This window comes from Orcinus orca, chromosome 15 (assembly GCF_937001465.1).
Source record: "Orcinus orca chromosome 15, mOrcOrc1.1, whole genome shotgun sequence".
Taxonomy (NCBI): Eukaryota; Metazoa; Chordata; class Mammalia; order Artiodactyla; family Delphinidae; genus Orcinus; species Orcinus orca.
Genome location: NC_064573.1, coordinates 16,711,768 through 16,724,424, shown reverse-complemented (window position 1 = coordinate 16,724,424; position 12,657 = coordinate 16,711,768). Strand labels below are relative to the sequence as shown.

At 39.9% G+C, this 12,657-nt stretch overlaps 1 protein-coding gene across 3 annotated transcripts in view; it reads right to left on the bottom strand.

The window, feature by feature from the left end:
* ATP8B1 (ATPase phospholipid transporting 8B1) overlaps window positions 1-12,657 on the bottom strand; it is a 113,042-nt gene that overhangs the window by 9,727 nt on the left and 90,658 nt on the right. For all 3 annotated transcript variants that reach the window (XM_004268044.4, XM_033424910.2, XM_033424909.2), the window contains exons 16-22: window positions 10,521-10,709; window positions 8,690-8,802; window positions 6,897-7,061; window positions 6,043-6,154; window positions 4,973-5,048; window positions 2,778-2,910; window positions 1,721-2,009 (exon numbers count right to left, since the gene is read on the bottom strand). In XM_004268044.4, the coding sequence (XP_004268092.1) occupies window positions 1,721-2,009; window positions 2,778-2,910; window positions 4,973-5,048; window positions 6,043-6,154; window positions 6,897-7,061; window positions 8,690-8,802; window positions 10,521-10,709 (1,077 nt within the window). The remainder of the gene's footprint in view (window positions 1-1,720; window positions 2,010-2,777; window positions 2,911-4,972; window positions 5,049-6,042; window positions 6,155-6,896; window positions 7,062-8,689; window positions 8,803-10,520; window positions 10,710-12,657) is intronic.

The following is a 12,657-nucleotide window of genomic DNA, read 5'->3' as shown; positions in this document are numbered from 1 at the left end:
CTTCTTTATAAACAACAAACAGTTTCCTTTGGTTCATTGTTCTTGATGTAGGTAAAAGAGATGACAGTTTTCACAGAGTTCAAAAAGGCACTTAATACTTGGGTTAAGCTACTGACTTCCAAGGAGACCTGAGTTTCTTTGATTTTCATCCCAAGTGGATGTCTCCTACATTATATATAAAAGTGTGTATCACATAACAGAGCTTAATAAAATTCTGAAAACGAAAAAACAGTCTCTAGGAGGTTATCTATGCCAACTTTGTGTGATCCCTTTTGCTATCAGTTGGTGAACTCAGAGGAACAAGAGTTTTCAAGTCTCAGTCACGTAATCGGGAAATCTGAAACGGAGTCCCCCTTTCCCAGCATCTAGAAGTCTTCATTATAACTGAAGAAAAATAATGTTTGAGTTACTTGCCCTTTTGGCACAGTCATTTATGTTAAAAGGTACATAATGGAAAATAAACTAGAGCTGGCTACAGAGGAAAGAAATAGATCTAACTCAGAGCAAGAAATGCCATTCGCATGGCAGGATGAATATGTGCAAAACACGGTGGAAAGAAATTAAACTGGCCGTGGCCACAGACACACACGAAGAAGCGAGAAAACGTACATTATATAGCTGACTCCTTTTGAGGGAGATAAAGTTGGAACACTCTTAGTATATATCAAGGAGGAGAAGGAAGAGACTCTAAGGAAAGAAAGAGAAGAGTTACGAAACAGGCTGAAGTAAAAGTCTAGTTAAACATATGACGCATTTAAGCTACCTGGCACCACAGGACGTGTGTATACATGCCATGGATAGTTCATCTTAAGAGAAATACTACAAAGCTAGAGGTGACATCAGAGATAATTTTCTTGTTCTCAAATGAGAAAACTGAGGCCTGAGCATGAGCCCAGGGTGACACAGCATGCTGGCATCAGGATGAGGACAAGTATTCAGGTCTCATTAGTTTGGGCATTTTCATTACAAGATACTCCTGTATAAGTAATACAGGGAGAAAAAGGACCAGGATTCAGACATATTGATGAGGGTTTGGTTCCGTATGCCTTTAATACCAGCAAAATTGTATTTCTGCAGTGACAGAACTCAATCTGTCAATTTGTGGGTAGCTAGGGTCCTCCAACCAGCAGAATGACCTTGGGAGGTCAGGAGAATTTTGAGGCGATGTCAGAGCTGTGCTTCAATGTTACACTGAGCTCACACTAGGTCACCTAAGGGTGAAGTTCAACAGATTTACCAAAGGCAAGAAGAAAGCCCCAGAAAACAATGCTTAGGTGTGGGAGAATAATATTCCCAAAACAAATAACAGAGTTCAATAATTTATGCCAAGCTCAGCAGGAATTTTTGCAAAACATTAAATAGCAGGGTTCTTAATAAGCCCTGAAGAAATATGGGAGGAGAAGCAGCAGGAGAAAACACAAAACCAAATCCAAACATATGTAAAAGAAGGAAACAAATAAGGATAAGTTCACCCACACAGAGCTCATCTTCGAATTGGCACTCTTTGTATAGAATAATCATGCCTGCGCTCTCCTACTGAGTGGACTGTAAGCTTCCTGAGGGCAGGGTCACAGGTGTAGTTACCACAGTTAAGTGCCTTTATTAAAGGTCTGCTTCATGAAAGCCCAAGCAATGAAATCAGAAAAAAACTACCCCCAAAAATGTTCCTGCCATTTCCTCTCTACCAATTCAGGTGGCACTGGCCATGTGCGAGACTCACTTTTGATCATGTTGACATCATTGGCCCCATCTCCGATGGCGAGCGTGATGGCTTTCTTGTACCTCTTCACCAGGTCCACCACCATGGCCTTCTGCTTGGGGGTGACCCGGCAGCAGATGACCGCACTGCACTCACAGGCCAGGTCGACAAAGTTCTGCTGCTGCTGCTCTTTTTTAGCTTCCAGCCTCCTCTTACTTTGTGTCCTCATTCGTCTTTCTTCTTCTGTCCTGGGGAACTTCAGTTTCAAAATCTTACTTCTCTTGGTCTTTTTCTCGAGAAGAATTTCATTCTGTGAAAATCAGAAAGGGAAAGGATTCTAACCATTTGGGGTTTAATAACAAGAGTACCATTCCGGGCTTCCCTGGTTGCGCAGTGGTTAAGAATCCACCTGCCAATGCAGAGGACACAGGTTCGAGCCCTGGTCCGGGAAGGTCCCACATGCCCACAGAGCAACTAAGCCTGTGCGCCACAACTACTGAGCCTGCGCTCTAGAGCCCGTGAGCCACAACTACTGAGCCTGCGGGCCATGACTACTGAAGACTGCGCACCTAGAGCCCATGCTCTGCGACAAGAGAAGCCACGGCAATAAGAAGCCTACACACGGCAACGAAGAGCAGCCCCTGCTTGCCGCAGCTAGAGAGAGCCCACACGCAGCGACAAAGACCCAATGCAGCCCAAGATAAATAAATTTATTTTTTAAAAAAGTACCATTCCCAAGACTTTAATCATCTGAAGGATAATTCTTGGGTTATATCATTGATGATATTGTTCCAATTATAAAATATTTACTATAAAAATGTAGAAAAATTTAAAATATACAAAGAAGAAAATTTAAATTAATGATCAACTAGTTAGTTGATAAACTAGTAATAACCACTGCCACCAGTTTGTATCATATAATATTACATGTATCATATAAACTCTCAGACTTGGGAAATTGCACTTTATTTATGGGCTAAGAGATTTTTAGGTTGGTAATTAATATGACACACCATCTAAAATTGGTCCAGAATGACCTGCTTCAGTTTGAGCCAAAGGGAGAGACACTAATACATACCAACCAAGAGCCAGTGATTATTAAGGCACGGTTTCCACCAGATGGAAAAAAAGGTTCGTGTACTTGGGGTACAAATTTTGCATAGACTCCACTTCTGTTCCTCTGGTTTCCCATCCTTGTATGAAGAAGAGCACTGGGGGAAAATTTAAGTGTTTAAAGTACAAGACCATGAACAGGCCCTTGACTGTGAGACAATTTTGACATATAATCTTTTAAAAATTGTGGTAAAAAACACAACATAAAATTTATCATCTTAGCTGTTTCTGAGTATACAGTTCAGTAGTATTAAGTATATTCATATCACCAATCTCCAGAACTTTTTCATCTTTTAAAATGAAACTCTATACCTATTAAATAACAACTCCCCACTTCTCCCCTCCCCCCAGCTCCTGGTAGTCACCACCCTGCTTCATATAATGGAATCGTATGTGTCTTTTTGTGATTGGCTTATTTCACTTAATACCATCTTATTTCACTGTTCTCAAGGTTTATTCATGTAGCATATGTCAGAATTTTATTCCTTTTTAAGGGTGAATAATATTCCATTGTGTGGATATACCACATTTTTGTTCATCCGTTCATCTGTCAGTGGACACTCAGGTTGCTTCCACTTCTTGGCTATTGTGAATAATGCCGCTATGGACATGGGTGGACAAATATCTATTCAAGTCCCTGCTTTTAATTCTTTTGGATATATATCCAGAAGTGGGATTGCTGGATCATATGGTAATTCTATTTTTAATTTTTTTGAGGTACCACCGTACTGTTTTCCATAGTGGCTGCACCATTTTATATTCCCACCAACAGTGCACAGGGTTCAGATTTTTCCACATACTTGCCCAGGCTTGTTACTTTCTGTGTTTTTTAAATAGTAGCCATCGTGTGAGGTGAAATTGTGGTTTTAATTTGTATTTCTCTAATGCTAAGTGATGTTGAGCATTATTTCATATGTTTATTGACCATTTGTATGTCCTCTTTGGAGAAATGTCTATTCAAGTCCTTTGGCCATTTTTTAATTAAGTGGCATATAATCTTACTAAGTCTTGATTCCTCCACCACGGAGGCACCATGTTCACGGTACTTCATTATTTGCCAAAGGCAGCTAAAGGAAGATACAGTTGAAAATGGGTTCACAAGCAACAGAAGGAGGGCAATCTTGATCTGAATTATAATACACAGGGGTGAACCGTAGTGTATTACTAACAGTGACCACTGTTGGGCAGAAAAAAACTTATTTCCACACAAAGTTATGTCTGCTTTTGAGATGTTCTCAGTGCTTTATATCAACAAATTATTGAGAAGACCACATACGACTCACTCATGGGATAGAAAAATGAGTCGTGGAATTTTGGAGTAAAAGGGACTGTAAATATCCAATTTCTTCACGTTACAAATAAGGAAATCAAGCCCGAGAGAGAGAACGTGATTTGCCTGCAGCGAGTTGATGGGAAAACTGCAATGAGGACTCAGGACTCCGAAATCTCAGCCAGAGTTTTCCTCGTTACACACATAGAGCCTTTATTCTTCACCTTTAAGAACAGGTTTCTCAACCTTGGCACTACTGACGTCTTGGGCCACTCAATTCCGTGTTGCGTGTGGCTGTCTATTGTACTGTAGGGTGTTCAGCAGCATCCCTGGCCTCTACCCCCTGGAAGCCAGGAGCACCCCCCTCCTTCCCCACCGTGACAGTCAAAGATGTCTCCAGACATTGCCAAATGTTGCCCAGAAGGCAAAGTCCCCACCTCCCCTACCCCAGTTGAAAACCACTGCACTAGAAGATTAGGTATTTATTATTCACTTTCCACATTAATTCTCATTTGCAAGTTGAAAATAAGGAGTGATCAAGACAAGTCACTAAAGGCTGGAAGAGAAAAAATACGTATATAATTCATACTAAATAGTGGTGTCTCAAGCCCACTTCCTTTTTCAGCGGACAAGCACTGAGTGCTTCCAAGGAATACAGAAAAACGGCCCCTGAAAAGGCAAACAAGGCCCCAGGTTTTCCTACAACATAAGGTCGAAACATGGTGAATTGGAGCTGCCTGTTGTTTCCTTGCTTCATTTAAACTTGAGGAAACTGTGCCAACTGACACATTCTAGCTCCCATTTCTCTGTATCTGCTGTGTCTACTGGGTCTAGTCTTGCTTTTATAAAAATGAGACGTGACATTCTCATACTGCAGGCCCTTTACCCACCTGATATCTTCCCCATAGCAGATAGTGGTATCTTCAGTAAGAAGTTCACAGGCAAATCCTATATTTTCAGCAGTTTCTGCAACAGAAAAAAGTTAAGTCAAATGTCATTCCTACTGATGAATTTAATAATGGACTTTAGTAATGATATTTTTTCAATTAATGAACCAGATTCAATCAGATATGTTGTTTTTCTGTAGCAATGTCTAGAAATCACATAAAAAAAATCCCTTTCTCTGTAATAAAGTAAATGTAATAAGTCAAAGTCTGGTTGAGATGTTTTCAATAATAAAATGTGCTATATATCAAATACATAAACCGGTTATTTAATAAATCAATGTTGATTGAAATACTGAACACATTTAGTTCATGTGGTTTAATCATTCTGTTATGGGGGAGAAGGATAACCATTTCCATAAGCCCTCACATGGGGTTCCTACTGGAGGTTTTTTCCCCCTCTTCCACCACCATTATTTGTTTAGGTCAGGACTTAATCCCTTAGCTTATCAAAGTGTGTAACCCATCAACTATGTCAATCAGAGTAAGAGAAGTGATCTAGTTTCCCATGGGAGGCTTCTGAAGTAAAGAATCAATAAAAACAACTTGTTGAGCTCTAAATTTAAAAATGAAAATCTTCCCTTGGGTATAAAATTTTCATTATAATTTTCAAGCAGTAAAAGGGGCAAGAAAACAAAAGTTGTTATTCAGTATTTTGTACTGTTCTACTCTGCCCAACAGGTGGCAAAGTGCTGGGGAGGACAGAAGGGACCAGAGTATAGCAGCCCAGTATAGCAGCCCACATCTGGTGGGGGAGAGAAGACTAAACACAATCAGGAAGACACGACAAAGAGCTCAATTTTAAGGAGTAAACTCTGCTACTGAGGGAGCTTCGGGAAGGATGCGGTCAGGATGGGCTGGAATAACAGAAGGATTTCTTAGGGAAAGAGTCTCTGTCCCAAAGAAACAGACAGTGTTTGTAGAGGATGGAAAGTGTGAGGTCACCTTGAGCAAGGGAAACAGGAGCTATGAATATTTGTGAATTGACAGATATGCTTCCGTGCAAACTAAATTACCCTTTTTGTCTCCAGTAAGCACCCAGATCTTAATGTCAGCTTTTGCAAGTTTTGAAATGGTTTCTGGGACTCCATCTTGTAGCTTGTCTTCAATAGCTGTTGCTCCCAATAGCTGAAATGTACATTAAAAGAAAGGAATTAGCAAATAAGCCAAAAATGTTCTTAATTGCAGTTTGCCAAACTGTAAAAAGGACTAAATACACCCCAGTTGGTGCTCTATTGGGGCCAGTGGCCAGCATTAACTGGGAAGGCTGTCGTGTGTCATACTCATCAAAAACTAAACAGCCAAAAATTTTTTCTTAAAGTAATTCACCAAGACAAAATGTAAGTACAAATCAAAGACAATAAAAAGATACTTTCATTGTGTGTATACTACTTTACACGGACACAAGCCAATTTCTCTTGCTAAAAGTCAGTACTATTCACTGAACATTTCCTTTTAATATAAACACTAAAAGCAGTAAGTCTTAAACTTTAAAAAGTCTCTTTAACAAATGGTATATTTTCTCATTTCAAGATTTTGCAAAATATAAATCATCTCAGTAATTCTCACAATGTAATAAGTATATGCGGGCTTGTTACTGCATACAAATCACAGTGAATTTAGTAAGTGATATAAAAATAACAGAATCAGAATCTCATCGTGTTTTCTGTCATTTGGTTTCTCCTAATGGCAACTCCTATTTTGCTTGCTGAACAAAAGAAATTCAGGTGACCTAGATCCACTGCACCAATTTCAAATACTGAAGTTGGAATTCTCTTTCAAGCATGAGATCAAAACTGTAATAAAACTTAATAAAATTTCCAATTCTGTTTGGAATATCAAGGAGAAAGTTACAAAGGTTAAAACTCACAATTAAGTCTTTTTCAATCTCCTCATATACTTTATCCAGAGCTTCATCCCGGTTGGTTGAGGCTATACTTGCAGCCATAAACTTTTTATTCCATTCCTCAAATTCTTTTTCTTCAATTTCCTTATAGCAAAGGCACAGGGTTCTAAGAGTCTCACCTGCAAAGATCTGTTTAATTTAAAAGACAATCCATTCACCCAAAGAATAGTTAATTTTATGTAATTCAAGATCAAGTTTGAAATCTTACTTTGAAATAATACAATAAGAGAATTTTAAAAGACTGTGAAAGATGAATTCTGTACACATACATTCCATAGAGGAGATTAAACAAATACTTTATTTTTCTAAGTATTCTCAATATCTTAGGAATATATTCGTCGTTCCAAAATTAGTTCAAGGGAAAAGCATATCTTTCTTCTAAATCAAGTCATGAGAATTAAAAAAACCCTTTTTCTCTTAACGAAGAAAATAACAGACCAAGGAAGCTGCCTTGGGGTATAATGATTTTGTAAACCAGACCTGACACCTTTATAATTTGTTTCTACAAACTGTTACAAGTCCAATCAACTATGAACTCTCAACCAAGCATTATTCCCTCAAACCAATTCTGAAATACATGAGTCACTGTTAAAGCTGAGATAAAACATTTTAATGAAAGAGTCTGGAAGATTTAATCATGGTGAACAGATTTAAGCCAATTTAAATAGCTTAAATATGAACCAGTAAAAATGTTCCATTACTTCACAATCACATCTTGTCTAGCCCAAAATGGCAGAACTGCTTCACCCAACTGAGGGTCTGTTGTCAAAGACTCTTTGCAAGGTTCTGCATGTATTTGATTAGACTGCCCTTGTTCATCTCCTCATGAGAAATTATCCAGTGTAACTGCTTCAGTAACATATATAACCTTAAAATGTGACCCCACTTACTAAACATCATATTCATCAGGCTTCTTTCTGAAGGACCTTTGGCCCCCAAACTCTGACCCATCAAGTGAAGGGAAGAAAAAAACCCTTTATTAAGCACCTACTAAGTGCTAGGGGCTGTGCAAGATGGTTTTCATCCAAGAGGCTTTGCACCAACCATCCATGGTAGGAATTATCCCCTTCCTCTTCCACACAGGCAATTAATGATTCATCGGAGACATCAACCATTTCCCCCCAGAGGGCACAAAACAAGTAAAGAGGCAGAACTGGGACACCAGATCTGACAGATATGCTCTATACTTCATTGCCATCATTATATATAAGCAAAACAATATAAGGGTTGGTAGGCGATTCTAAAAGAGAAATTTCCAGAAGCATTCTGAATAATTGCAGTATCACTGGACCGAGTACATAGTCCCCTAAAATAGCAAGTTTGAAGTAATGAAGACCAAAGTGATTCTCTAACAAAGATATCAGAACTTGGTTATCCAGTGCACTGCTTTGTCATGCCCTATCATACATGAATGCTTTCTTTCCTTCACTGTACACTAGGACGTTGGAATTCTTGGAGACTACGGCACAGGATGGTTATGTAGCTTGCTGGAGTTCACCAGAAGAAAGACCAGTCTTTCTCCTGGATCAGTCCTGTAGGTACTGCTGACCTGGATGCTGGGAAGAGGTAGCAAGGTCATTTCCTAGGAAGTCAGCATCAGGGACAGAACATATTCCTACTTTGGTGCTCTTTCCACTCAACTACACCAAGACAATAGAAAGGTCAACAGTTAACAGAGAGCTTTCATTCCAGCTTAAGGGATAGTACCAGAAAATAAGTTTGGAATCTGTGGCATAAAGAGTGGAAGTGAGACTTACATCCAGGGCATCCTGTGTCTCTTGTTTCGTAGGATTCATTCGATGTAACCGTTCATAAATTACAGTGTCAGCACCTTTACAATAAAGCCTGATATTGCCTTCTAGGGTTCTTACTAGTAGCAAGGGAAGGAAAAGCAAATAAAAAAGTTAATGTTTGATTTCTTAAAAGAAAAGTACATTCATAAAGTTAATTTGAAGTGTTACAGTGCTAAACATTCATAATTAGTTTAAAATCAGCAATGTACTGAGAAAAATGTTGCTCTCAACGATGGTAAGCCACTGTCTACATAGAATGTAATAGTGAAATAAATATGAACAGATTCCTTCAGTCAGCTCAGTTTTCCATAGCCTTGCTTATTCTTTCAGCAAATATTCACTGACTCCCTACTATGTGCTAGCTTCTTCCATAGACCCTTTTTTGTCCATGCCAGCCAGTGGGAATCTTTCTTACCTATAAACCCACAACACTTAACTGCCTTTAATACTGGGACCAAAACACGCTCCTTGTGACCATTTTCTTGGCTTTTTTGATCTCTGCAGTAATTTAATTGTATTACGTGTTTCATCAGTAACTAGATTTTAAGTTCTCTAAGGTAGATGCCAGGCATGATATCAGCCCAGATCAGTGCTGGGTACGCAGAAAGCACTCAGTAAAATGAGCCTAATCCGAGTTCAGGAGGCAGTTAAACCTATATATCTCTTTGGTTAAAAAGTCAATCTCATGGTGGAAAAGCTTATAGATATCACTTAACCCAGTGATCCAAGCTGATGTGACCAGCAGTCACATGCCTTCTGATGTGATATGCTGGGAAAGACACGGCACCGATCTACGTACCCTTCCTGCCAACAGTGCGTCATCTGAATCTAATTATGAGGGAACATTAGACAAACCCAAACTGAGGGACCCTCGACAAAATAACAGGCCTGGGCTTTTCAAAAATGTCAGCATATGAAAGATCAAAAACAGGTTGTGGAACTCTTCTAGAATAAAGGAGACTAGAGTAACAATCACCGAACGCAATATGGAATATTAGGTGGGGTCCTGAATCAGAAAGAGAATTCCTGGTAAAATTCGAAAACGTTCTGTACAGATAATAATACTGTAATGTTAAATTTTCTGAGTCTGATCAGTGTACTGTATATAAAAATAGGTGAAGGTTCCCGATCTTAGGGAATACCTACTTAAGTATTTGGGGGAAAGGGGCATGAGATCTGCAACTGACTCTCAAATGGCTGAGAAAACAAGAACTTGTAAATGATAATGACAAAGAATTTGTGACCAGTGCTAACAATGGTGGATATGGAAGAAAATACAGGAGTTCTTTCAAGTGTTCTTGCAATTTTTCTGTAAGTTTGAAATTATTTCAGTATTATGAAGTGATCACTGTCTCCACTTGGCTGCCTGGGCTGGAGGTATGATTTTGATTCCTAAGCACAGCCTCGCTTTTCTCAGAGCTCCTCTCCTGCTACACTCTCCCTTCCCTGGTGTCCCTCAAGCCTCCAGCAGAAGTCCTCAGAGTGACTCACGATATAAAAGCTCATGTGGGTCTACCACCCACGGTGCTGCCACCCAGATTCCACAGCTGGCAGCCCACATCTTTGAAGATACACCAACATCTGCAAGATTCAGATCTACTGCATTTGTCCCTTCGAGTGATGGACATGGTGTAGAATGAAGAAAGAAAACACTAGTTTGGACAAGCCTGCGGAAATCCTCCGGGAGCCAAGGGGTTCATTCACTGCCTATTTTATCCTGGTGTCGCTAAATAAAATGTGTGAAAGGCAGCATCTCAATGAGCCATTCACAGACATACCCTGAGGGGAGACCTACCAATTATAGACATTCGCTTCCGGTCACTGTTGAAGTCTAAAATGGCAAGAACACTGTAGGTCCTCTCAGTGCCCAACTCACTGATGGTGATCGTGTTCTGGGTCCTGGTGAGGAAGACAAAACCGAAGTTCCTGGCGGCGCTTACCAGAGCACCTTCGTCAGGAGAGGCCGCCTGGTAGTTGAGCTGACCTAGCAAGCGAGGCAGGAGAGAAAACGAGAAAAGCTGAGCTCACCACCAAGGGTTCACCAGTGCAGTTCACGTGCTGGGTGAGGATGTACGGTTACCCCTCGGTACCCGCAGGGGACTGATTCCAGGAGCACCCGCAGGCAAATTCCATGGATGCTCTAGTCCCTTATAAAATGGCAGACTACCGCAGATACAGCGGGTGTTCCGCATCTGCAGGCACAGAGGACCAACTGTATTGCGAAGCCCAAATCAGCCTCAAGAAAACAAGTCACTGATTTTTAAGGAGTATGCCAACATTAATTTTAAAGTTTTTAAAAGGTAAACTTTTATTTCTAATCATAAACAGTGATATAAACTAGAAGTAAAAAAAAAAAAAGAAAAATCTGGCCAAGAAGAGGGGAAAAAAAAATCTCATAATCCCACCATCTAGAGGAAAAACAACACTATTGACATTCTGTTATCATTTCTTCCAGTCCTTTTGGAAATGCCTATTTCTGTAATAGTTTCCATCATGCTAAATATACATTTACATCCTGATTATTTTAACATTGTATTTTGAGCATGTTATCATAGCTTTAAAAAAGTCTTTCTATGTGTTATTTTAAAGGAATGTAACCTGTGAATGTAACATGTGACCATTTTCCTATTACAGGCACTTAGTTCCTTCCCCCAATTTTTTTACTCTAAAAAATAACATTGTGAACTTCCCTGGTGGTGCAGTGGTTGGGAATCTGCCTGCCAATGCTGGGGACATGGGTTCGATCTCTGGTCCGGGAAGATCCCACATGCCACGGAGCAACTAAGCCCGTGTGCCACAACTACTGAGTCTGCGTGCCACAACTGCTGAAGCCCACGCACCTAGAGCCCGTGCTCCGCAACAAGAGAAGCCACCGCAATGAGAAGCCTGTGCACTGCTGCGAGGAGTGACCGCCGCTCACCACAACTAGAGAAAGCCCAAGACCCAACACAGCCATAAATAAATAAATAAACAAACAAACAAAACTGCCTTCTTTCAAACCACTAAAAAAAAGTTTAAAAAATAAATAACTTAAAAACACTGTAATAAGCATTTTGTATGTGTATAAAGGTTTTTCTGACTCTATTTTCTAAGGATAGCTTCCTAGTCGTGAAAATACTGGGGTAAAGAATATTGGTAACTTTTAAACCTGTTGGCATATACTTTACTCACTTCTTTTCTAAAAGGGTTGTACCAGGTTATCTTCCCTCTAGAAGAGCGTGCTTTCTTCAACTTAGCTATATTCTCATAATTTAAAAAAGTCTCAAAATGTATCAATCTGTTCAACATCTTGATATTTGAAAGTTATATAATGGGAAACTGCCTTTATTTCACAACTAAATTGCAACAATAGGAGTAAATCTCACAATGTTGAGTGGAGAAGCCAGACACCAAGTACAGACCACATAATTCCATTTACACGAACCGCAAAACAGACAAAGCCTACCCACACTGTTCGAAGTCAGGACAGTAGTCACCCCTGGAGGGGCAATGACTGAAAGGGAACATAAAAGGGATGTCTAGGGGATGGAAAATGTTCTGTCTGTAAAAATCTGCGTACTCACGACAAGGGAGTATTCAACCTGTGAAAACGAGCTCTATGCTTGTCTCTGTATACATGTTGTACCTCAGTAAAAAATTAAAAGAAAAAAAAAGCTCTGCCTATCCAAGAGTTTCTATTTTTCTGCTCTTAGTTCTTCCATCTCAAAGTAGAATGAAAAGTATTTCTATAGTCAGATGAATCTCCACAGGAAAAGGCATTTCGTTTTCCACCATGGTATGATCAGGATGCACCCATAGATGGATGGGCAGTTCTTTACCCCATCCGTCTATGGGGAGGGGGCGGATGCCCCAGGGTGCACAGCTGTAGGTAGAGCTAAACGCCCCGTCCCTACCCTACTCCCTTCACATACATACGCAGGTGGTTCACTCTT